We start from the raw sequence: 26,418 nt of genomic DNA, 5'->3' as shown, positions 1-26,418 counted from the left end.
CTTTGCACAGCTGGCTACAGGTTTCAAATTCAGTGTCTCCTCCTCCAAGAGGCCTCTCCTGCCCACCCAGCAGGGCATGGTGGCAGCATCCCTGGTTATTTCCTTCCTGGTACTTATCTCGGACTGGGGTTGTGTTCTTTCTTTTTCTGCTTACTTGAATGTTGTTTGCCTGTCGGAATGGCTCCAGGAGGGCAGGGACATGCTCACAGTTGTCTTCTTACTGCCTGGCATTCAGTAAATATCCTCGACAAAAAGCAGTAAATAAATGAATACAACAGATTCAGTTTCTGCAATTTAAGTAAGGAAAACCAACGTGGATGCATGACAGTTTAATAAAAGGAAAACACTTGTTTGGTCCTGTAGGAAAGGGGCTGAGTTGGGAGCAAACCTGCTTCTCACGGGCTTCCCAGTAGCCATGCCGAGGGTGTGGCAGTTCAGAATTGCAACATAGGCAACATTCCAAGGCAGTGTGAACAGAGGAGGATGAGGGCAATACAGAGTTTCAGAACCCAAAGGGGATGGGAGAGGGCAGTGGCTCAGAGGCCCAGGAGGCATGCTGGGTACCTGCACACCTCACACCCCTTGTTCCAGGTCCTGGAGGGCCTGGGGACTGTTAGGGGCCATGAGGGTGGGTCTGGGGGCAGTTTGGATGTCCTGGGCCTGTGAGAGCTTGTTCTGTTGCTGATTTTCCTCTCTGCTGAGTCAGATGTGCCCCTTGCCCCAGTTTGGGATTTGGGCCACAGGGGTTCACTCACCTCACTTTGTCTTTCCTGCCTTCATGGCAGTCACTCTATAACCCGCTGAAGCCTTGCTACTCAAGGTTCGACATGTGGGCCAACAGCACCGCTGGCCCCACACCAGACTCGCCGAATCAGGATCTGCCTGTTAACCACATCCCCGCTGACTTGCACGCTTGTTGAAGTTTGAAATCTGATGTGTATATACCATCCAGTCTGTATTGAGCACCCACAGTGCCCTCAGCTCTCAGAGGTGCCAGAAAAGAAGCTAATGGGGTGCCCGACCACAGGGAACTTACAGTCAAGCTGGAGAATGAAAAAGCTACTCTAAACCTCACATTCATGTTTTATGCACTTTTAAAATGCTACATCCCACAATTTAAAAGCAAAAGCTGCCCGTGAGATGGAACAGTTATGAGGCAGCACCAGTGTCCTCAGCTAAACCCTGAGCAGTGCAAGGGTCCCAAGTCTTAAGGGTCAGGTCAGTCAGGGAGACTTCCAGGAGGAGGTGAGGCCAGAGTGCTCCGTGAGGGAGAGTAGGATGTAGTTAAGTGGAAAGGAGATGGAGGGTACATAGGAGGCAAAACGGACAATGTGAAGGTATGGAATCCAGCCAAGACTGACTGCTTGAGGTCATGGCTGGTCCTTTCTTGAGCTAAAGTGAGAAGATGACAGGAAGGCCATGTCTCAGATGAGCTACATACTGGCTTTTTCAAATAGTGAGAGCGTGCTGATCACAAACCGCTCCCCTAGGATTCTAGAAAGTGAGAGTGCCAAGGGGACAGTTAGGATCACTTTTGTGCTTTTTTGTTGTTGTTTTTATTGTGGTAAGAACATTTACCATGAAATCTACCCTTTTATGTCCATCAATGGATGAATGGATAAACAGTGTGGTCCAGATACGCAATGGAATATTATTCAGCCTTAAAAAGGAAGGAAATTCTGACACATGCTACAATGTGCATGGACCTGGAGGACATTATGCCTGGTGAAATAAGCCAGTCACAAAAGGACAAAGACTATGTGATTTCATTTATATGTGGAATCTAAAATAGTCAGACTCATAGAGGTGGAGTAGAATGGTGGTTGCCAGGGACTCAGGGGAGAGGGGAGTTGAAAATTGCTATTGAGTGAGCATAAGGTCTCAGTTACACAAGAGACGGGTTTGTCCTGCAGGAGGGAAAACTAAAGCTCATAGAGAGGGCCATTGCTTGCTTGGGGTAATTCAGCAGGTTGGAGGCAAAGTCAGGTGGAGAAATCAAGTTTCCTGATGCCTCAGGGCGTTCCAAGATATTGTGCTGCTTCTATGAATGTATCACAAACCGCATCCAGAACTAAAGATGCTTTCCAAGATTAAAAGGTTTTTTAACATATCTGGGCAAACCTAGACTCACACTGGCCTTCCCTCAAGAACTGGAATAAGGCAGTGTCAGTCAACATGAACTGGAAGCTGGGGAAGCCCGGGTGGGGTGGAGGGTGTCTGTTCTGTCCCATCTTCTTCCCCACCTTGTCCAGGCAGGCGTTGCCTCTGCTTTGCACCCTCATCCTTTCTCTGACACCTGTGGGAACACAGGTGATAGCTGGGTAAAAAGAGCAACCTCTCCCCGAGCTCTGTCTCTGAATTTTCCGGCGGCCATTGCCAGCTCTGCTGGAAAACCCGCTCTGAATTCCACGGAGAAGGACCACTCGGTGGCGGGGCTGCCAGGGAGCAGACGGCGTTCCTCTGGAGGAGGTGCCACCTGCGAGTCTGGCTCCTGACCACTCTCCCTCCTCCAAAGGCGACCTCAGAACCCCACAGCAAGCCCCCTCCTGCCCCACTTCTGCCCCACCTCAGGCTTTGTTGTGACTTAGAGACACTTACTGAGATTGTGGGGAGGTTTTGGGCATAGAGACCTGCTGAAGCCATAAAGGCCCGGAGGAAGTGAGAGACAAGATGGACTTAAGGAAAAATACTGAGTTCTGCAGGGCATAGCAGGATGCAGGAGAGGTGGGAAGGCTCTTTAGGCTGAGTCACAGGCAGAGAGTAAGACTTATTTGTGCCTCAGTTTCCTCATCTCTAAAATGGAGAGAATAATAATAGTACCTACCTCCTAGGTTGTTGGGAGGGTTCAGTGCAGTAATGTGCATACAAAGCTCAGAGCCCTACTTAGTACATACTAAGTGCTCAATAAGTGCTGTTATATTACTGAGTGGGTACTGTTATTATTATTATCCCTGTTTCATAGCTGGGGCTCAGAGGAGAGGACCAACTTGTCCCAGGGCATAGGGAAAGGAAGGGGTGGAGCTCAGGACTTGAACCCTGGTCCTCTGACCCCAGAGCATCATGCTGGGTGCCAAGTTCTTTCTGTAGGTGCTGGGGAGCAGCTGGAGCCCCTCAGGGCTGCAAGTGACAGCAGAGGTAGCCACCAAGACCTGGGATGGATTGGAGTAAGTGAAATAGTGGTGCTGTCAGTGAGCTCAGAGGGACACCAGGGAGCTTAGTTCCAGGATGGGGATCACCAAACTCACCATTTCAGAGGCAGGGCAGCTCTGAGTGTGGACAGGGCGCAGGGTGGATGGAGCAGACATGGATGGAGGTGAAAGTCACCTGTGACGGTGGTCTCAAGGAGGTGAGAGGCTGACGGTTACAGTGAGGAGAGTGTCATGCCAAGTGACCTCAGGTCGGGGAGCTGGGAAGGGGGCAGCTGAGCCAGGCACCAAGATGTCAGCACATGGGCTCAGCCAGGAGCTAGCAGAGAGGAGGGCAAAAACAGAGAGGCAGCTGTTTAAAGGCAGAGCAAGTTGTAAACCCAGGGGGCCTGCAAGCAGGGAGAGGGGTGACAAAACAGGAGCTTTGGGGGTGGTTTCTTTTTCTTCTGCAGGATGGGACACTGTGGAGAGAGTGTGTGGACCCTGGCATACTTGGGCCACCCTGAGGGCTGGGCCATAAAGCCTGGGGTTCCTTGGCCTGCTTCTCACCATAGTAATAATAAAGTGATATGATAATTGGTATCCTACAGTGACAGTGACACATCACTCCTGTATAACTGTCCACTGAGAATGAAGAGCTTATCCATCCACTATCCCGTATGATCTTTGTGATGGCCTCTAAAACAGTGGTTCTCAAAACCTTTTGGTCTCAAGCCCCTCTCCCATCTTAAAAATGATTGAGGACCTGAAGAGTTTGTGTTCCTATGGGTTATATCTATCGATACTTAGCATATGACAAAGTAACGCTAAGGAAATTCTCTCTCTTCATTCATTTAAAAATAACAGTAGGTCCATTGCATGTTAATGTAAATAGCATTTTTTAATGATAAAGTACCTGTTTTCAAAAGAGCTAGTAAGGACAGTGACATTAGTCTTATGTTTTTGCAAATATTGCTAATGCCTGGCTTATTAGACGACCACTGGGTTCTCCCAGCTCAACAGGCTCACTCAGATACATAGGTGGAAAAGAGAGGCAGAGGTTCTTGGACCACACTTGGGAAACTGCTATTCTGAAAGGAGGCTAAGTGTCCCTATTTTACAGCTGGAGAAACTGAGTCACGAGGACAGGACCAGGACTCCCAGCCCTCTGTGTGACTGTTCCACCATGGAGGTCCCTAAAGGAGGACTGGGCCTCCCAGGCTGCCCTGGGTCCAGAGTGGCCCACGGTGAACTGGCTGGTTCACTTGGGGCGGGGGGGGTGGGGAGTGTAAGACGGGGCGGCCCCAGGGAGCAGAGGAGATAAGCTGCTTCGGCCTTGGGCAGAGGGGCCGGAGGCTGAGCCTGAGAAAGGCCGGTAGTGCGGGCCCTGGGGCCCCCAGCCCCCACACTGCTGGGAGGAACCCCTTTCCCAGAAGTCTGTTCCTGGACACTGCCGTTAACCTCAGAGTTCATTTCCTGGTGAAACAACATCTATATCAAATGGCCTGGCTGAGCGACGCCCAGGAGCAGCTTCTGAGGAGCACCTCGGGTACTTGGCCTGCCAGCTGGTGCAGACACATCCACCATCAGCAGAGTCAATGAGGTAGGGCAGCTGGCGTGGCCCACCCGGAGTCCACCCACTGGCAGGAGGGGAGGGACGGACGTGCACAGTGGCCTGTGCCCCGACCCTGCCAGAAGTCTGTCCCCGACAGCTTCAACACTGTAACAATGGTAATGACGACAAGTCCCGAAGTTTGGCCAGGGTGTGACCACTGCTTATCCATCATCTCATCCTCGCTGGGGGAATACTGGCCCCATCTTCCCCATGAGGAAACTGAGGCCTCTGAAAGGGGCTTCCCGTGGTCACTAGCCACCTGTGGCTTGGCTGGGATATGAGCCTGGCGTCCTGACCCCCAGCGTCGTTCTCTTCCCTGTGTACTGTTGTGGGTGCAGAGCTGAGGTCAGAGGGCTAGCCTAGCCCTCTTGGAGCACCGGACTCCTGCCACTACTTTTGCGGCGCAGGTAAAGAATAGGTGTTTCCCAGTTTGAAAAACCCACCACCTATAATAAGCAGAGAAGCCATTTACTTACTGTGCACCAGGCATGCTGGTAAATGCTTGGATTTGGAGCCAGGCTACCTAGAGTTGAATCTCACCTCTGCCACTTATTAGCAGTGACTTCTGGAAGCTGGATCGCGGGGTTTTCTTTGAGGCCTGTCCTGGAAGAATACATGTTCCACCGTGAGGGTTGAGGGCTTTTTTTATGAAGGCTTTGCACATGAGCCCTGCTTGGAAAGGGTGAGCTGCTCTTGTCCACAGAGCCCCACGCTAGCCCGGCAGAGGCAGAAGGCATACAGTGAGTCATGCCTCGGTACCTATGGGAGGGAGGGAGGTGTGACAGCCTCCAAGAGGTGGCAGCGAGATGCAGGACAGAGGCTGACCAGGGGCCCAGGTTCCTCCCTATTAGAATGGCCTCAGAGAGACTGAAAACAAAAATGCACGTTTCTTAGCCAAGAAACTATTAGGGACAGACCAGCTAGGGAAGGGAACTCATTTATTGAGCACCTACTATGTACCAGGCACATATCTCATTTCATTCGTTTATTTAAACATTTATTGGCCATCTCCTATGTACAAGGATACTAGATAAAGGAAAGTACAGCAGGAGAAAGGGTTAAAGCAATGGTTCTCACCCAGGGGTGAGATTTTGCCCCCAGGAGGACATTTGACAATGTCTAGACGTGTCCTTGGTTGTCAACCAGATAGCAACAGTAGAAACCTGTCATCCAGCAGGTAGAAGCCATGGATGTTAGCGATCCTATGGGGCATAGGACAAAAGTTGCCTGGGCCAAAATGTCAGTAGTGCCAAGGTTGAGAAACCCTGGGGTAGAGAATGACTGAGTGTTTGTTAGGTCAGGTGGTCACCTCTGGTCCCACTGAGGATGTGACTTTTGAGCAGAGACCTGAGGAAGTCAGGAAGTAAGCATGAGAAGATCTGGGGAAAGGCATCACGGGCAGAGGGAATGGCAAGTGCAAAGGCCCTGAGTCAGGAATGCATCATCCATAAGTCCAGTGTGTGGGGTCAGGCTAACTATAGTCTCCACCATATTTCAGATGAAAACACTTGAGGCTCAGAGGTAATGGTTTGCCAGCCATCGTATGATTAAACAGTGTTGGAGCCAGGATTTGAACTGAGCTGTGCTTGATTCCAGAGTCTGCTTTCCACAGCCTCCACTGCTACTCTCGGCCTTCATTTTGCACTTCAGTCCTTTTCTCTACTTGACCCTGTAAATTGTTTTCTTATTCCATCCCTGGGCTCTTGGTTCTATTCCTGGTACTCTCAATAACAAAAACCATAAGGATAATGATAACCTTTACTTCTGTATTGCCTACTGTGTGCCAGGCACTGTTTTGAATGGGAGATAGATAATGTGTAGGTATATATGTAGAGATAGATGTAGATAAAGAGAGATCTATCTGTATATATACTCATTTGATCTTCCCAATGTGCACGTGTGTTAGATACTGTTATACTATTGTGCCCATTTTACAGGTAAAAACATTGAGGTACAGAGAAGGTAAATGACTTGTTCAAATAATAAGAGGTAGAAAGCAGGGTTTGAGCCCAGGCTGCCTAGTTCCAGAGTCTATAACACTATGCTGTTGTTCTCTCAACAGGTAGTGGGTTTCTGGTCACTAGAGTCAAACTTTCACTTGACCAGTGGCTCCTCAAATTTGGTGACACCCAGGGTCAGCATAGAGGGTAAACTAGAGGTCACTTTGTTCACACATGGGGAAACTGAGGCCCAGCCTCAAAAAGTGACTTGTGACTTGCACTAGAGGCAGTGGTAGATTGGGAACCAGAAGCCAGGCATCCTGTCTGAGGTCCCTCTGCTCCCCCTGGGGGCCACCCGCGCCAGCCGTACCTACACATCCCCAGCATCTACCATCTGTTCTGTCCGGCTGCCCTATAGTGTCTTTGCTTCTCTGGATCCTGGCTAGCAGCCATGTCTGGTATCTGGCAGGTTTGGGGCCACAGAGGAGGGACCTGCTTGTGGCAGAAGGCCCAGGCATCTGCCTCAGCCCTTGCCCATCCTTCCTGTTTGTAGACGTAATCTCAGTTCTTCCAAATCTTGCAGGTGCAGAAGTTGGGCTCAGAGAGGTTAAATGGCACATCTTCCGAGGTCAGCCAGGAGAGCTGTTGCTTCCCAAGTGGCATGAACATCCGTCCATCCATCCATTCATTCATTCATTTTTTTCAGGCAACAAAAGAGAACCTACTACATCATGCTGGGTGAAATTTATGGTCCTGAGGGGGACATTGCCCAGAAAGGATACGTGACCCAGGAGGGGATCAGGAAGGCGTCTTGGAAGAGGTGATAGATGCCATGGCTAAGTCTTAAAGGATGACTGGGAGTCAACCAGGCGATGAAGGAAAAAAGGACACTGGGGGGATAGCATGAGCAAAAGCAACAAGAGAAAGCCCTCTATGCACAAAGAAGCACAGGTTGTTGAAAGGACGGTGTGTGTAGGCCAAGGTTATGTAGTCATGATGGCAGCCACTTATTGAGTGCTTGCTGTGTGCTCAGTGTCCACATTTACAGGGAGGAAACCAACATGCAGCCAATTGTGGGTCACAGGTAGCGAGTGCCAGGAAATAGCTGGGAAGTTTGTGGACTTTACCCCCGGCAGCATGGAAGTCCTTCTCTAAACCCTATGTTCATGGAGGTGCGGTCTCCCTCTCACTGCCTGCATTGGTGCTGACCCCCCTGACCACTCTGTTTCCTCGCCAGGGGGAAGGACAGTCCAGAGCCCATGTCATCGCCCAGGAACTGCTGTCTTCGGAGAAAGTGTGAGTCCCCAAGCAGCTGCCTGTGGCCTTGAGCTTGTTGACAGAACGTCACCCCTCCCCACAGTACAGGATGGGAATTAATGCACACTCAACCCTCTTTCCCCTGCAGATACGTGGAGATGCTCCAGCACTTACATTTGGTGAGTTAATCATTTTAATTGTCCGAGACTAATTGCCCTTTTACAAGGCTGTGGTATAAGAGGCAGAGAAGCACTGAGGAGGCAGAGTGCTTTCCATGAACAGAGGCTCGGGGCAGGCACGTGTTTACTGATGTTTTTCAGGAAGTCTGGCTCCTGATTCGTGTACCTCTTCGGGTGAACAGCACGGTGCTTTCTGGGGGCTTGTCTCTGCCCCGGGGCAGTGTGTGGAGCATGTGCTGAGATTTCTCCAAGGATGTTTGTGTGGTTTCCCCTGCCCTCTTACTGGCCAAAGGAGGACAAATGCAGTTTTGTGTGTGTGTGTGTGTGTGTGTGTTTAACACAGCGACAGAGCGGTGGTATTGAGAGGCCTGAGTCATCCCAGTACTGGCCAAAGGAGGACAAATGCAGTTTTGTGTGTGTGTGTGTGTGTGTGTGTGTGTGTGTGTGTGTGTGTGTGTTTAACACAGCGACAGAGCGGTGGTATCGAGAGGCCTGAGTCATCCCAGTACTTCCTGAGCCAGTGGTGAGGACTTGCCAAGGAAAGGAGGCTAAACTTGGGGACTGCCACCCTTCACCATCCCCAAGACTGCCTGGAAGGTCTCCCTTTGCAGTCAGTTTAATTCAGTTCAACAGACATTTTTTGAATACTTGCTGTGTGACAGGAGCTGGGGAATGGAAAGTCAGATCAGACAGGGCCCTTCCCCAGGAGCTCTCCAGCCAGTGAAGGAAACATATTAGTGAATGAATAATTATCCGGTGCACAGGGAGAGTAGTCACTGACAACCTGGATGAATCTAGGCAGGCTTCTCGGAGGAGATGGCATTATGGCTCAGTCCTAAAAAAGGGTGAGTCCTAAAAAGACGTGGGAAGTAAGGGGATGTGAAGGGCTTAGCTGCCTCTGGCCCTCGTGACAGCCCCTTCTCCTCTGAACCTCTGAGCTATTTGTGATCTCCTTGTAGTTTAGTATCAGATTCTACACCACTTTGTATCGTTCAACATGTCTTTCCAAGAACATCAGAGCTGGGAATGTCCCCCCTGGGCAATTTGTCGGTGGTGATATGGAGGCCCAGAGGGAGTGACTTGGCCAGTGTCACACTGTGACTGAGCCAGGGTGAACACCCGCGTCTCCTGACTTGCAGTGCACTGTCGTCATGTATTGTCCTGTGTCCCCAATTGCCTTTGGAGCTCCTCAGGGCAGGGACCTCTCTGGATGCAGCGGAGCACTCGACGTCAAGCCAGACCGCTTACCGAATCCAGCTGAGGTCCCTGTCAGTGATGTCACCCTGGTGTCACATTGCCTTGTGAGCAAGGGCACACAGGCCCCAGCAGGAGGACACAGCCCTACTCTGGTCTGCGCTCCCAGCCCCTCATTTTTGCCCTTCAGGCTGAGAGCTTTGTGTGCAGAATGAAATCAAAAAGCCCTCAGGTATGACCCATACCACCCTCTCCTTTACACCTGCAGGTTGATTTAGCAAGGGCAGGAAGAATCTCCCCCTTTTTCTTCTCTCACTTGCTTCTGAGCTGGCAGCATGACAGAGGGGCTGGGCTTTTGTTTTATGACTTTGTTGAGTGGGCTTTAACTGGGAAACTTCCATCTGTGTTTGCACTGCTTCCTGCCAGTTGGAAAGATGCTGCAGCCACCAGTAATCCACAATAATATCCTGAAGAGGGAAAAAAAAGAGCTCATAAAAATCACAGCTCATAAGCTAGTTGCGGGAAAGTGTGGTCTGGAGCTACATTTATAATGTCAGTGCCCACGGGGATGGAAGTGGCAGACATGTCCATGTGACTCCAGGTCTGAGTCACCAACCCTCGTCTGAAGGAACATTCCCTACCACTCCCCATGCTGGATCCATCTCTGGTGGCTAGGGTTGGCAGGTTCTCGTTCAGAATCCCTCCTTAGAGATTTAATGCTATTAAAATGCCAAGGCTGCCCAGTGATGCGGTGCGCCAGCTGTGCATTCCGAACCTCCCCAAGCAAGAAAGCTCCATGGCTTCGTGCCTCTGGCCTTCTGTGCTTGGGCTTCGACTCTGTATTTGTCAAATGGTAGGTAGAGCCGACTCAGAGATGACTAAATGTTCTGGTCACCCAAAATGGAATTCCTATGATCAAGATCCTGTTTTTTGGTATAGCCTATTAACTAAGAACAGACCTAATATTTTAAACATTTGTGAAAAAAGGCAAAAGAGGGTTCTATGACTGAGTCTGTATGTGGTCCACAAAGCCTAAAATATTTATTATCTGGCTCTTTACAGAAAAAGTCTGCTGACTTCTGGTTTAAAGACTGCCTTCATCCTTGTAGGACCCCAGTCATAAACTCATTCATTCACCTGCCCATCTGTCTGTGTAATCAGATCCTCACCCATTTATCTAACCAGGCTGTCACCAACTCATCTCTCCTTTCACCTGACCATGCTCCTTATGGCACATCCATGCACCCATTCATGCTCCCCAGTTCAACCACTATTCACATGTCCACCAAGCCATACAATCATCCACCCATCCACCTACCCATCCATGCAGTCTTTCCTCAAACTCCCCGTCCATTCATCCGACTTACTCACTCCTTCTGGGTAGAACATCACAGGATGTTTACAGTGCCACAGGCACTGAGATAGGCCTTGCCACCCGAAGGTGAAAAAGGCCCAGAGCCCTCCCTTGAATAGTCTCTCTCTCCTATGTGCATTGAGGGGTGGAGTGGGGTGGGGAGGAGAAGTAGATATGTGAACAGACAATTATGCTACTTGGTGGGAAGTATAATATGCCTAATTGTAGTTATGTGCAAAATCTGCAGGAACATGGGGAGGGGGAGACTTATTCCCCTTTGGGGTCTGCAGGAGAGTTGGCAGAAGAGGCGCCACTTAGATAGACTTGGATGAAGCCTGCCAGGCAAGGGTGGTGATGGAGGAGGGCATGTAGGAAGGGGGTAGCATGGAAACACTCACAGGCCTGAGGGCACATGGTTTGTCTGGAGAATGCTACGTCATCACATGTTTAGAACAGGAGTAAGCTGGAAAAGGCAGACTGGAGGTGGAATCAGGGGTCAAGTGATGGGTCAAAAAACTGAAGACCATATTGTGAAGTATTTAAAATGCCAGGCTAAGGGGATTATGCTCTTCCTTGTATTTAGTGAGTCCTTAGAATCATGAACAGGTATGGGTCCCTGGACACCTTTGATCCTTCTCTCTTATCTGGGAAAAAATCCCTCTCCTGGCAGAAGCTGAAAATTCCTACCATGAGCTAAGGCACTGAGGGCCTGTTCAGAAGCCAGTGAATAGACTGGGAGAGGTAACCCTGGGAGTTATCACTGCCTCCCCAGAATCACTTCTTACCACCTTCTTTGTTCTCTTCAGCTGTCTGGCCTCCTCCCTATTCTTCAGGTGTTACAAACACACTCACATTGCATGGCTTTTGTACTTGCTCTCCCTCCCCTGGGGTGTCCTACCCACTTGTCTTCTTATAGCCAGATTGTCTTTCTCATTTCCCCCAAGAAGCAGTGCCCCAAAACTTGGTGGCATAAAGCAACGATATCATTATGCTCGCAGATTCTCTGGGTCAGAGATTCAGACAGGGCAAGTGGGGGGAACACGTCTCTGGTCCATGATGTCTGGGGAGACTTAACTGGGAGTGCACCATGGCCAAGTGCTAGCATCGTCTAGAGAAGTCTTTGCACCCGAGGCTGGTGGTCAGTGCCGGCTGTGGTCTGGATCTCAGCTGGGCTGTTGGCCAGCATACTGACTGCCTACTCATGGCCTCTCCATGTGGCCTCCCATCACAGTGTGGTGGCTGGGTTCCAAGAATGAGTGTTCCAAGAGAGAGCCAGGAGGAAGCGCATGGCATTTTTATGATCTAGCCTTGGAAGCCACATAAGCATGACTTCCACCATACTCTATTAGTCGAGACCCAAGTTCAAGGGGAGGGAACATAGTTTCCACCATTCAGTGGGAGGAGTATCAAGCTCACATTGGATAAAGACCATGTAGGATAGGAAATATCATTATGGCCATTTTTGGAAAATAAAATCTGCTAGAGATGCCTTTCTTAATAATTCTATGCCAGTTAAAAACTATATCCAACTGCTAATAATAAAAACCCAATATAATAGGAGATCCAGGTCAAGTTTTGTAGTTCCACAAAGTCTCAGGCAAAGGTTTCATCTGTTTTCCTGTGTCTCCATTTCCAAGGTTCCTCATGAGCACAGGATGACTGCTACAGCTCTAGTCATTACACCCATGTCCCAGGTAAAAAGGAGGAGAAAAGGAGAAAATAGAAAAGTCATGCTCCCAGCTGAGTTAGCCCCCTTGAGAAAGGTTTTCTGAAAGTATTACTCAGCAATGTCTACTTCCATCTCTTTGGGCATTATGGTTGCAAGGAAAGCTGGGTCAACTGGGAGTCAACTGGTCAAAGCTGGGTTCAGCTCAGTGCTGTGCTTCTTGGGTGTTCACTCTGGGACTCAGGCTGAAAGGGCACGGGTACCCAGGGAGTACCCTGAGCGAGGAGCAAGGAGAAACACCAGAGGGCTTCTGAGATTCGGTCTCAACTGTCACATCATCACTTCTGCCCACATCCCATTGGCCAGAGCGAGTGCCGTGGGCAGGCCCAAACCAAGGGACCGCGATGTGCTCTCTCCAGGAGGAGACTGTGGCCCAGGGGTGGGTGCTGGGGGTGAAGAACTACCACTTTACTCCCTCTTCTCCACTCCATCCCACACCTCATTGCCTTTCCTTCACCGTACCTTTCACTATTCAAAATTACCTAATTAATGTGTTTGTTTACTTGTTATGCTGTTTTAATTTTCGTGCAGTTACAAACACTTCTAATTCCCCCTTGTAATTTCTTCTTTGACCCATGAGTTACCAGAACTACATTATTTCATTTCCAGAAATTTATAAATTTCCCAAGTTTCTTTATACTGCTGATTTCTAATTCCCTTGTGGTGGGAGAACATACTTTGTGTAATTTCGGTCTTTCCAAATTTATTGAGATTTACTTTATGACCTGGCATGTGGTCAGGCAGCATCTAGAGGCACCCTGAGGGTGTGAGCCTGGGCACTGGCTCTAGGCCCAGACTGTTCTGTGGGTGCTTGAAAAGAATGTGTTTTGTGCTCTAGGTGGGTGAGTGCTCTGTAGAGGTCACCTAGGTCAGGCTGACCCACGGTGCTGTTTGAGTCCTCAAACCCTTGCTGATTTCCTGCCTTTCCTCTGTCCCTTATTGGGAGTGGGGTACAGAAGTCTCTGATGTTGATTGTTGAGTTGTATCTCTCTCTCCCTTCAGTTCCATCCACCTTGGCTTCACTTACTATGGGCCGTTTTTAGGTGCTTATTTACTGTCTGTCTCCCTCATTGAACTCGGAGCTCCTTGAGGATAAAGAGCTTGACTGGTTTCATTATCCGTGGCTTGTGAGGCCTGGTACACCATCAGTGCTCAACATGGATCTGATGAATGAATGATGGTGGGGTCAGTGCTTCCAGCAGCCCTACCATTTCTTCAGTCTGAAATATTTCCTGGGCACCTCCCGTGTGTCAGGTGCCAGGGGCTTATCCAGGAATGACAAGGTGAAAGTCCTTACCCTGCAGGACCTGACAGTCTAGGAAGGAGTCAGGCATGAAAAGGGACACTATTAGTACAGTGGGGGGCATACTGAGCCTGGGAGGTTCACAAGAGGCACCCATCCTAGGCCTCTTCTGAACCTCCCAGTGAGGGTCAGAGAAGGATTCCCAGAGAGATGTGTCTAAGCTGAGACTTTAAGAAAAGGGAGGATTAACCAGGTGGGAACAGTGAGGAAGGCATGTACCTGGAAAGGGATCAACATGTGCAGAGGCCCAGGGGCCAGTGAGAGAAAGGCCTGTTTGGAAACTGAAGGAAATTCAGCCTGGCTGGAGTGTTGTGAGGGAGGGAGCAAGCAGCTAGGGCCAAGGCCAGTTGGGTGGGGAACGGGGCAGGGAGAGCCCCTTGTGCCCTTGTGATCACCTGAAGGTCTGTCGGAGGCCGAGGTATGATTCCAGCAAGAGGCCGTGGAGGGCCTGGAGTGCTGCAGGCCAATGGAGGACTCTGCTTGGAGACTGACTGGCTACAGGGTGTGGGAAAGTGCAGGGAGGGGCCAGGCTGACCCCAGATTTCTGGCTTGCTGACCCATTAGGGTGGCAAGTCCTGCAGGGGATCAGGCTAGTGTGGGGGGAGGTGATGAGTTTCGTGTGGGCCTCGTTAAGTGTGAGGGGCTCGGGGAAGGACATCCTGGTGGTCAGCTGGGCACGGATGTGCGTCAGAAGTGAGCAAGTGTGGAGGTGTTCACTGAGGCTCTAGGCCCAGCCAGGATTTTCCCCAGGGAGTATGTGGAGTGAGGAGAGGACTCTTAGGTGCCCTGGGGAGGAAGGAGGCACCCTGAGGGTGTGAGCCTGGGCACTGGCAAGTTTTTGGGAAGGGCCAAATGGACTTAGGGCCAGGTATTAGGAGAACACGGTGCAGAAAGGCAAATGAGCAGCTTCTCGGGTCCTGCCCACATGCTGCCCTTGCAGGGCGCCACCTACTTTGCTCAGTGGTGGTAACCACTTGAAAGGGCCTTAGAAATGCCCCAGGACAGAGCCAGACTTCTCACACAGCACAGAGAGAGGAGACCATTCAGAAGCCCTTCCTTATCACTGTGTAGGAGTTAAATGTGTCTGTCGCCATGGTGTTGACTTGACTCAGGAAAATGCAGCATCTAGAGGGACTCTGTTCTTAGCAAATGTACGACTTTATTTATCTGGGTTGGTGAGTTGTCCGTCTGCCCCCACCTAGGCCCCTCTTCCCTCACCCAGCCAGCTCTTGCTTCTCATTACAGTGAGCGTCCAATGTACCAGATGCTGTAGAGGAGTGGCGGGGATGGCAGCGAGCATGTGTGCTTGGCAATTTACCTACATTATTTCTCATTTCATTGCTCAGTTTGTGCTCAATACTCTTTAGATGGTTGGATGATCCAAAGCTTAGTCTCAGAGAAGGTGAGTGACTTGCCCAAGGTCACACAGCCAGTACAAAATAGAGCCACTGCTGCCTGACTCAAGGGCCCTGAGAAGGGAGAAGATAAATAAATCTATTTTGAGGAATAATATAAAATAGGCATTAGTTTTTAAGCTAAAATATGAGACTTCAGAGATATTGAGAGATTGGATGGCACCCTTCAGGCTGTGACCCCAGATTTCTGGAGGCTATAGGACCCCTGAGAAGCCCTTAGACTGACTGCTGAAGTAACCCAGGAGGGCCTCATGGTGGAGGTGGCATTTGCAGCAGCTTTGAAAGATGAGTAAGGTATGGATCAGATGAGGAAGCACAAAACAACACAGAGACTGGAAAAGGCAATTCATATAAAGCAGCAGTGGTCAAAGTGTGGTCCCAGGACCAACATCAGCACCCTGTGGGAATTGAGGGGGAATGAAAGTTACCCAGCCCTACCCCCAACCTCCCTAATGGAAACTCTGGGGTGGGGCCCAGTGATCTGGGTTGAATAAGCTGAGCAGGTAACTGTGATGCACTCTGGTGGTGTTGGAGAAGCACAGGCACACAGGAATGAGCAGGCAGCTGCAGAGGCAGGCTGGACCCACTCTTGAAGAGCCAGGAACTCCAGGCCCAGCAGTTTAACTTGGCCCTGAGGTCTGGACACGAAGGGTTTGGAGGAGACATGAAAGCAATGGGGAAAAGTGGGGGACATCAGAGAAAAAAAGTTTTGTGACTTACATACAGCTAAGTGCACAAATCTTAAGGATAGGGCTTGAAATTTTGTGTGTGTGTGTGTGTGTGTGTGTGCATGCGTGTGTGAGCATGCGCATGTGCAGTTGTGACCACCACCCAGATAGAACATTTCCACCGTCCCAGAAGATGCCCTGTGCCGCAGCCTCCATAGTGTCACCCCTAAGAGGTTACCACGGTTTTGCTTGTTCTTAAACCAGATATGAATAGAATCACAAATTATGTATTCTTTTGTGTCTGGCTTCTTTGGCTCAACACAGTGTGTGAGATTTGTCCAATGTTCATGTCTCTCAGTGCTCTTTTGTATGGATATACCACGGTTGGTGTGTCTGTCCTCCTGTTGGTGATGAGCTGGGTTGTTTCCTGCATGGGCTCATAAAGCTACCACGAATGCTCTTATATGTATCTTTCAGGGCACATGTACACTCATTCCTCCTCAGTATTCACCTAGAGTGGAATTGTTGGGTCATAGGGTAAGCATAGATTTAGCTTTATTAGAAACTGCCAATTAGGTTTACAAAGTGGTTGAAGCCATATACACTGCCACCCCCCAGTGCATGGGACCATCTCTTAACTCCTCATGTTCACTGGCATGTTGATATTGTCGTTCTTTTTACTCATGGCCCTTCTGGTGGTTATGTTGTGGTTATTCACTGTGGTTTTAATTTGGAAACCTCATTTGGAAAGTGTCTTTTATTTTTCAATTGAGTTGTCTATCTTTTTCTTTCTGATTTGTAGGAGTTCTCTAAATATTCTGGACACAAGTCCATTTTTAGAAATATGTATTGTGAATATTCTCCCAATCTGTGCTTCCCTATTCAATTTTTTAACAGCTTTATTGAGATATAAATCTCATGATGTACAATTCAGCCTTTTGTGAAGTGTAAAATTCAATGGCTTTTAGCATATTCAGTCTTGTACAATCATACTACAGTCAATTTTTGCACATTCTCTTCACCCCAAAAAGAAACCCAATACCCATGGTCCATCACTCCCCATTACCACCCCTGCTCAGCCCTAGGCAGACACTAGTCTAGTTCTATCTCTACAGGTTTGCCCATTCTGGATATTTCATACAAATAGAATCATACATGTATGGTCTTTTGTCATTGGCTCCTTTCACCCAGCATAATGTTTTCAAGGTCCATCCATATTGTGATATGTGTCACTACTCCATTCCTTTTCACAGCTGAATAATAGTCCACTGTGTGGACAGACCACATATGGTTAATCCAGTCCCCAGTTGATGGACATTAGGGTGCTTTCCACTTTTCAACTGTTTTGAAAATGCTGCTGTGAACATTCATGTATGAATTCCCATGTGAACATGTTTTCTGTTCTCTCAGGTATATACCTAGGAGTGCAATTGCTGGATCATATGGACACTTTTAAACCTTTTGAGGCACTGCCAGACTACTTTACAGAGTGGCTGCACCTCTTTGCATTCCCACCATCATAGCAGGAGGGCTGCAGTGTCTCTCTTTCCTTGCAGCACTTGTTACTCTGTCTTTTTTATTTAGCCTTCCTGGTGGGCATGAAGTGGTATCTCACTGTGGTTTTAATTTTGCATTTCCCTCATAACTAATGATGTTGGCATCTTGTTCATGTGCTTCTTGGTCATTTGCGTATTTTCTTTGGAGAAATGTCTTTTCAGATCCTTTGTTCATTTTTTTTAATGGGCTGTCTTTTTATTGTAATTCTGTATACAAGTCCCTTAGCAGATATGTGATTTGCAGATATTTCCTCCCATTCTGTAGGTTGTCTTTTCACTCTTGATAATGTTTTTTGAAGCACCGAAGTTTTTAATTTTGATCAAGTGCAACTTACCTAGATTTTGTTTTGTTGCTTGTGCTTTTGGTGTCATATCTATTTGCCTAGCCCCAAGTCACAAAGATTTATTTCTATATTTTCTGCCAAGAGTTTTGTAATTTGAGCTCTTATATTGGAGTCTTTGATTTTGAGTTAGTTTTTATGTATGATGTAAAGAAGGAAGCCAAATTCATTCTTTGCATGTGGATATCTAGATATCTCAACAGCATTTGTTGAAAAGACAAATTTTCTCCCATTGAATTTTCTTGGCACCCTTGTCAAAAATTACTTGTCCATAAACATGAGGGTTTATTTCTGGATTCTCAATTCCATTGAGCTATATGTCTGTCCTTATGCTGGTACCACACAGTCTTGATTCCTGTAGCTTTATATTAAATTTTGAAATCAGGAAGTATGAGTCCTCCAACTTTACTTTGTTCTTCTTTTTCAAGGTTGTTTTGGCTATTCTGGGTCCCTTGCATTTCCATATGAATTTTGGGATCCACTTTTCGGTTTCTGTAAAAAAGGCATCTGGTATTTTAATAGGAGTTGAGATATGCCAACTTGGTGAGTGCTGACGTCGCAACAGTATTAAATTCATGAATATGGGCCATCTTTCTGTTTACTTTGGTCTCTCTAATTTCTTTCAATGATGTTTTGTTGATTTTAGGGTACCGGTTGTGTGCTTCCTTTGTTAAATTTATTCCTAAGCATTTCATTGTTTTTTTTATCTTCCTCACTTTTTAAATGACTTTTAAATTTTTATTTAAAAATAATTTCAATTTCACAGTGAAGAAACAAAAATAGCAGTAGCACACAGAACAACCAAGTTCCCATACCCATGTTTTAACATGAAGTCCAGTTCATTATTATTTTTTCTGTGTGGTTAGTACTTTTGGCATACAGTTTAAGAAGTCTTTTTGTGCCCCACAAGAGACCTGTGTTCCAGAGTACCGTCCCATGATTGATTGGGCAATGTGACGTCGTAGCCCCTAGACCCACAGCCTACGGGGCATGTCTGTGGCAAGATAAAAAACAATGAAATGCTTAGGAATAAATTTAACAAAGGAAGCACACAACCGGTACCCTAAAATCAACAAAACATCATTGAAACACAGTGGCATAGCTGCACTGTGGTTGAGCATGGCTGTGGTTGGCAGATGGGATCCCAGAGGGCTCACTTGGCTTTTGGCAGTGACATCAGTGGTTTGACCACCTGCAAGGAGGAGGACATTCTTGCCACCCACTAACTGTTCAGGCCAGAGAATGGAGATTCTGTGACACCCAGGAAACTTAACAGTGGGTTTGGAAAAGAGGAAAAGGGACCAGGGACCAGGTGCCTGACTGTGAGGTCCCCGCTTCCACCACAGGCAAGTCCAGAGTCCTGAAAGCCCTGTAAGTCCTGGGACACTTGTCTGGGCTCCAGAGACCGAGTCCTCACACTCGGGCCTCTCCACCAGCCTGCCTGAGGGGCCCTGGCCAGAATTCTGGAGACCCAGGTTCTAGTCTTTCTCCTCGATCTGAGCAAGTCACTCCCCTGTCTGGGCCATCCGCAGCAGGAAGGATTGGCTTGGAGCAACGGGAGGAGCTAGGACTCGGTAGCTGGGTGACTTGGGCTCAAATCTTGCTTCCTTGGTGGCCTTGAGCAAATTACTTAATCCCTCTGGGCCTTTGGTAAAGTAGAAATAGTAATAATGCCAAGAAAGGAGAAAATGAATGTAAAATGTTAAGTACACAATGGCTTGCATGGTGTGAGTGCCAGAGCCAGCTCAGCTCCTCCTCCACCTCAGAGCCTTTGCACAGGCTGTCCCCCCTGCCTGGAACGCTCCCCCTCTTGTCTCAGTGTAGGCATCACTCCCTGGCAGGCCTCCCCAGAGCTAAGCCAGTTCTCCCTCCTGCAGAGTGCCACAGCCCTGGTGCTTCTCCTGACCAGAACGCTTTCAGTCCTGTGATGAAATCATCTATCTGCTCTTCTCTTATCCCCTACATCTCAAAGTCTTTGAGGTCAGAACAGCATCTCTCCTGCTCCCACTCTCTCCTTGGCTTGGTGTAGAGCAGATGCTCAGAATATTTGTTGAATGGATTAGGGGATGAGGGCCTCGCATATTCTCCCTCGTTCCTCCCTCTGAGATGTTGCCAGGAGCCCCTGATGGGTGAGAACACTGGTGACAGCAGAAACCTTTCAGGGTGTGATGGATGGTGGTGCGGCTGGCACTCAGCGCTTCCAGCCCATGCATGAGTTTTAAGAATGGATGTTTGTGGCAATTCTGATTATGCTCCAGATTTTGAAATGAGTCATATTGTTGATGGCCATCCCGCCCACTGGGACTGAGCCAATTTAGCGAGAATTAATTACTGAAGAGAAACTGGCCTGCAGAGCAGTTAATCTGTGAGCCCCTGGAGGGTGCCACCGATGGAGCCCTGGGTCTTGTCTTTGCCGGTCCTCTCCCTCTCCCTCCCCTTCTGCAGTGCTCTGAGTGCTGATGTTGGCTGGCCCGCCAGTGACTCACCCTCCTTTTCTGTTCAGTGAGAGTCCTGTAATCCATCAGCAAGCATCATGAAACTCCTCTGTGTGTGATGGACTTTAGAAACTTAGCAGGAAAACAAAGCAGAGGTGGACCCCACTCTGAAGATGTCATATCTAAAATATAATCACCACTGCCATGTTCATAAAGCAGTTTTAAACAGGATGAGCCTCTCAGGAGCCTTGTGCCCTACTCGGTGGTACTGTTATCCCCACTTTACGGATGAGGAAACTTAAGCTCAGATAGGTGACAACTTGTCTGTGTCACTCATCTGTTCACAGAGCGGAGGGCACAGAGTGGAGGAGTGTGTTGAAAGCCTACTGTCAACCAGCTGCCCAAGCAAGATAGGCTGTTGTCCTTATAGGATGTTTTCTTTCTTCCTCTGGGATGCCAGGGCTGAGAAAACTCTTGGGGGCGGGAGGATCCTCCTGCCCCAGCTCAGCAGAGAAACCCACGCTCCAGGTCCAGAAGGACCCCGGTGTCCCAGAGCCAACTGAAATAAGAATTAAATACCACCTCCCTCTAGCTGCCCGCTTACTTACAAGTCATACTTTCTCCAACCTCGGAAGCATGCTTTCTGAAAGGGCTCTGGTACCCCAGGTACGATGGGATTCCATTTCTAATTACAGCTCAAGGATGTGGCCTCCACTTAAGGACACACTTGCCTCCAGCCCTGAAAATCCATTCAGTAGTTCACGACTTAGCCCTAAGAATTTCTGACCTTAGTGGTGGGGCTGGAGGTGCACCAGATTGGGGCTGGGGAGGGCTGGCCTCAGGCAGGCCCTGGCTCATCCTCCCTCCTTGGATCGCAAGCCAGGTGGGCGCCCTCCCTGTTCCGGGTTCCCGGCAGGGAGGTCAGCGACAAGATGAGGTGCTCAGGAAGCAGAGACCTTTGTGACCTCCACTCTGCTGTCCTGTCTGACCCCAGCCCAGGCCTCTTTACAGCTGCTGGGGGCGGGGCAGGGGAGAGGCTCCGCCTCTGTTCTGCCTCGCTCTCTCCATCAACCCTTCCCTCCCTCAGTCTCCTCTCTCCTCTTTTCTCTTCCCTTCCCTCTCTCTGCCCCTACCCCACCTCCCTGCCCTTTCCCCCAGCCCTCTCCTGCTCTCCTTCACCGGGATGGAGAAGATCAGGAAGACTTCCTGGAGGAAGGGCTGCCCATCCTCTCAGGCACTTTCCCCTGTCAGATCTCAATGTAAAGTCTTTCTAGCTGTGGAATTAACTGTCATGCCTGATAATGAGTTCCCTGTCAGGGAGGCAGTCAGACAAGGCAGAGTGATCTTCCTTCCTCAGTGTTGTAAAGGCGACTTGACCTTCCTGGTTTGGGTTAGACCACATGACCACGGAGGCTGGCGTCTCCAGTGTGCATTGCTCCGCAGTGCAAGGTGGTGTCAGGATATTCCATGTACTTAAAACTGCAGACCTGGGCCTCGTGCAAGAGCAGGTACATCTGAAGATAACATTTTTGTTCTGAGAAAAAGGTCTTGCATTCTTTGTAACTTTAATGTTGATTGAATTTAGTTTAATTTTTTAAGTAATTAATGATGATATAGAAATTTTAGGAAACAGAGACAAGAAGAAAAAAAAATCTAATTCCATACCCCTGACACAGCAACTGTTTATATTTCACTCCATTTCCTTTTAGCTTGTAAGAGTTCATTTTTTACACAAATGGGTTAGGGTAGAAAGATAACTTTGTATCCTTCTTAATTTCTTAGTAATACAACATACTACTTTTCCATAGTCACCATTGGCATGATTTGTAGTGACTGGTCAATACACCATGAAGGGCGTGCCTGTGATTTCTTTAGACCGTGTTTCGAAACCACACAACACGTGAACCTCTTCAGAGGCGGGTAACTGTAAAGCAGAGCTTCGTATTTCTCCAGAGAAGGAGTCCCAACTTCTCACCTCTCCTGTGAAAGCAGAGCATGTGCCAAGCTCCCACAGGGCAGGGAGAGACGTGAACCTGCTGTGAAGCCCAACTCTGCACCAGGAGTTGTGCTGGGTGCTCTGGGCAGCAGGTACCTGTGCTCACCAGGTGTGCACTGTCACCCCTGTTTTACAGGTGAGAGTGCTGGAGTCTGAGACAGTGGCTTAAGGTCCCACGTTTCGTATGTAGGCCAGGGCTCCAAAGCCCTGGGGAACCGCAGGGAGGCCTTGTGCCCAGTGCTGCCAACCTGTGGGTAACAGACCTTTGGGGTTTCAGGATTTCCATGGAGCTGTCATGAGTGCCTTGGATGAAATAGACCAAGAGGGCAAGGACACGTTGGCCAGGGAAGAGCTGAGACGCGGCCTGAATGAACTCCCAGCCATCCACGACCTTCACCAGGGGATCTTGGAGGAGCTGGAGGAGAGGCTGTCGCACTGGTGAGCAGTCCCTGGCCCCCTGGCCCCCGATTCCATTGCACTGGTGGGTGGGGCATGGGTAAAAACCCACCCTGTGAAATGGTGTCTCCATTTGACTGGCGGAAGATGAGACACAGAGGTGTCAGGTCATTGCCCAGAGTAAAATGAGTGTGGGAGGTGGAGCTGGAGTCCCCGCCTAGGGATGTGACTCCAGTGCTCACAGTCTAACACAGTGCGGGTCACGAGGCCGAGTTCTCACTGTCCTGTCCCCCTCTCTGACTGCAGGGAGGGCCAGCAGAAGGTGGCTGATGTCTTCCTGGCCCGGGAGCAGGGGTTTGACCACCACGCTGCTCACATCCTGCAGTTCGACAGGTATCTGAGTCTGCTCGGTGAGAACTGCCTCCGCTCTCCCCAGCTGGCGGCTGCTGTCCGTGAGTTTGAGGTGTGTCCCTTGGTCCTCTGCAAACCTGCTCTAAAGATGCAGAGGAGGGGTGGATGTGGAAGGGCTTGATGCAGATCAGTGGGGCGTCTTGTTAGGTCTGAGGCTGGTGGGCCGTGTGGGGAAGACTTGGCCAGGGCAGGACCCAGCAGGAGGGAAAACCCAGAACCCAGAACATCCCCTGCTGGGCAATTGACGACAATTCAGTGAGCCCCAGCCCCGGGGAGAGTTTTAGTGGTCATTCACCTTTCCAATAGAGAAGTACAAGGCAACCTCGGGCCCCAGCCATTGAGTAACTAATAATGGCCACCAAATGGGGATCCAGTTATTGGACGGAAGAATTGGGGGTGTGCTTTTTGTTATTACTAACATGATTCAGAGGGACATCTTACTGAGCATAGCCCAGACTGAGTTTGCAGGAATGAACTGGCACAGTGGGGTGGCGCTAATCTGGGAGGCCTTCCTGGAGAAGGACATGGGGGGAGCTCAGCTTGGCCAGGAAGAGGCGTGGATGGGACGGTGGATGTGGGCCGCTTTTGCACTGTGGGCCTGAAGGCAGGCGCTCTGATGGAGTTCTGTCCTCCCCTTCTCTTGGGAGCAGCAGAGTCAGCAAGGAGGCGGCCAGAGCATGAGGCACCGGCTGCTGCGGGTGGTTCAGCGCCTCTTCCAGTACCAAGTGCTCCTCACAGGTGGGCCCTGGGGAGGCCGAGGCTCATGCCGTGGAGGAGGGAGGGAGGGAAGGTATGCAGCAGTGGTGGAGTGAGGTGGCCAGGCGTGTGATGACAGCCTCCCCTCCCACCATGGCAGGAAGGGCTGGGGGAGGCCCCTCCAGAGGCGCCAGGCTCTGCCACCACCTTCCCTCCAACTGAGCTTTGGGTCTCCTGCTGCCGGGGGCCACCCCCTTCCAGTGGCCACCTCCTGTGGCTGCCTACAGCTCACCCACCCTAAAACACAGAGACTCACACCTTCCCCGTTCCTCTGCACCTGTTCTTACCACCAAAGCCCTCCCTGGGGCTGTTATCAGTGGATGTTTTCTGCCTCTGAAAATTTTCTTATGGTCCCTTCTGAGGCTTTGCCACTGGCCCCTTCCTGCTTCTGGAAGCTTTTTTCATCCTGGGGCTTCTGTGATAGACTTGCTCCCGGCCTCCGCCTCACCATCTGACTGATCTTTCTCTGTCTCTGTTGATGGCCTCTCTTCCTCCACTGTCCCGTGAATATCTGTTGCTTGAGGCTCAGTCCCAGGTCCCCTTTCCTTCCAGTCTCCCGACTTTCCCTGTGGAATGTCATCCCCACCCCTACCTTCACCTGCCAGAAACACCCACACCTCTGTCCCAAGCTCCAGACTCATTGACCCAGGCGCCTCCCAAATGGACAAAGACCCCCTGGCCTGGGGAACTGATGTTCCAGTGTGCCAGACAGACACGTAGAGATATTCACATAATTCCAGGTAGTGACCAGGGCTTTAAGAAAAATACACTAGGGCCAGGGGACAGAAAAGTCGTCCATCTAATTCAACAAACATGCACTGAACATCTACATGTACCAGGCTGAGTGCTAGATACTGGTGATAGAGCAGCGAGTTCAACAGCCAAACTGATGCGATGGAGCTTATCCTCAACAAACAAATATGAAATAAAAATTATTATATGTCAGTGATAAGAGCTCAAGAAAAAGCAGATTAAAGGGATAGACATGAGCAAGGCTGTGAATTAGGTAGAGCACTCAGGAAAGACCTCTGTAAGGAGGTAACATGACACAGAGATGTCAGCAAAGTGAGGACATGAACCCCGTGAAGATCTGGAAGAAGAGAGTGCCAGGAAGAGAGAATAGACGTGCAAAGGGCATGGGGTAGGAACAAGCTTGGAACTTTCAAGAAATAGCAAGAATGCCAGCATTGCCAAAATGAGTAACGTGGAGAGGCAGCTGGAGAGAGGCCAGCCCCTGTAGAGCTTTGCCCGTATAAATGTGTTAAAGGTTTAACACATTTGTACCCTACCATGTTGATGGTCTGTTTCTCCAAATATAGACTGTGGGTCTCTTGAAGGCAGGGTTTCACCTTTGTTTGTGTCTGTATCCTGATGGCATAGCTCAGTGCTAGCACACAGCAAGTGCTCAAGAGATACTGTTGAATGAGTGAACGACTAGCAGTGGTGGGAGTGATGGTGGTGGTGGTCCTGGGGGACTGGGGGGTCGTGTGGTGTTGTGACAGGGTAAGAGCGGGGAGAGGATAGATACCCCATTCTTCTGGGAATTTTCTTCCATCTCTGGAGAGAGGGGGTTTCCTATTGTGGATAGGAGGGGCTGGTCTCACCAGGGCAAACTGACTCCTGGCTCTTGTTCTGCCTGCAGACTACTTAAATAACCTCTGCCCGGACTCAGCAGAGTACGATAACACACAGGGTAAGTCCGGCGTGATGTGGGAGAAGAGGACACAGTACTGTTTAGGCCCATCTCCCCAACTCTGGACTCTCCACCAGTACTAGGGCAGAGCCCTGTGCCCTCCAGCAGGGTGTGCAGTAGACAGAGGAGAAGAAAGGGGTGACCAGAATTTGATGATAGGAGATGGTGCCAGGTCTAAAACACTCATCCCCATATTCCTGTATCCTCCCCATTCTGTGACTGTCCCTGCCCTATGACCTGCCAGGGCAGTCCCTGTTTTAATGTATTTAGTTAACAGCCAAGGGAACTGAAGCCAGACACAAAAATGGTCGTATCACTGTCAGGGTCACTTACGCAGTTGTGGCAAAGCTAGGGTTGCTGAAAATTGGTGCCACCTACATACAAGGCCCTGCAGGGAGGGGAGTACAGGGAAGGGGAGATTGGTGGGGTAGGGGAGAGGACCAGGAAGAGGTGAGGAGAGTGGCGAGGAGACTGGCCCCCACCCAGACAGCCTGGCTATCTGCTCTGCTTCCCTCCTCAGGTGCACTGACTCTCATCTCCAAAGTCACAGATCATGCCAATGACAGCATGGAGCAAGGGGTAAGTTCGGGCCCTGGGCTCCTTCTCTGGGGTGCAGATCCAGGACCCCCTTCACCCTGTCCAGGCCTTACTTGTGATGCTCTACTTCTAGGGTAGATGGGGAGTTGGTGTGGACAACTGTTTAGCTCATTGGGGCCTTGCAAAGAGCCTTGGGTTCTGGCCCTGACACTTGCTGTGTGGCCCTCTCTGGGTCTCCAGTTCACCATTAAAATAATGAGGGAGGCTACAGATGTGTACAGACCTGATAAGTAATGTCCCAGCTGTAGTCTGAGACCATCTGTATCAGCACCTGGAGTGCTTTGTAAACTAGATTCCTTGGCACACTTTGGACCTTCCTAGTTGGAATTTCTGGGGGGGGCGGGGGTAGGGCATTTTTAATAAGAACCTCAAGTAAGTATTTTGCCCACAAAAATTTGAGAACCACTCATCCGTGAGAATACATGAGCTATAAGCACACTCCTAGTTCTGACAGTGTGTGA

At 49.6% G+C, this 26,418-nt stretch overlaps 1 protein-coding gene across 4 annotated transcripts in view; it reads left to right on the top strand.

The window, feature by feature from the left end:
- Nucleotides 1-26,418, top strand: part of FGD5 (FYVE, RhoGEF and PH domain containing 5) — a 108,177-nt gene that overhangs the window by 54,426 nt on the left and 27,333 nt on the right. For 3 of the 4 annotated variants that reach the window (XM_037023794.2, XM_037023791.2, XM_037023793.2), the window contains exons 4-10: nt 7,918-7,976; nt 8,086-8,116; nt 22,382-22,542; nt 22,807-22,963; nt 23,562-23,649; nt 25,310-25,360; nt 25,881-25,939. In XM_037023794.2, coding sequence (XP_036879689.2) covers nt 7,918-7,976; nt 8,086-8,116; nt 22,382-22,542; nt 22,807-22,963; nt 23,562-23,649; nt 25,310-25,360; nt 25,881-25,939 — 606 coding nt within the window. The remainder of the gene's footprint in view (nt 1-7,917; nt 7,977-8,085; nt 8,117-22,381; nt 22,543-22,806; nt 22,964-23,561; nt 23,650-25,309; nt 25,361-25,880; nt 25,940-26,418) is intronic. The other variant, XM_037023792.2, reaches the window with a different exon arrangement.

This window comes from Manis javanica, chromosome 3, assembly GCF_040802235.1.
Source record: "Manis javanica isolate MJ-LG chromosome 3, MJ_LKY, whole genome shotgun sequence".
NCBI lineage: Eukaryota > Metazoa > Chordata > Mammalia > Pholidota > Manidae > Manis > Manis javanica.
This window is presented reverse-complemented; position numbering and strand designations above follow the sequence as displayed.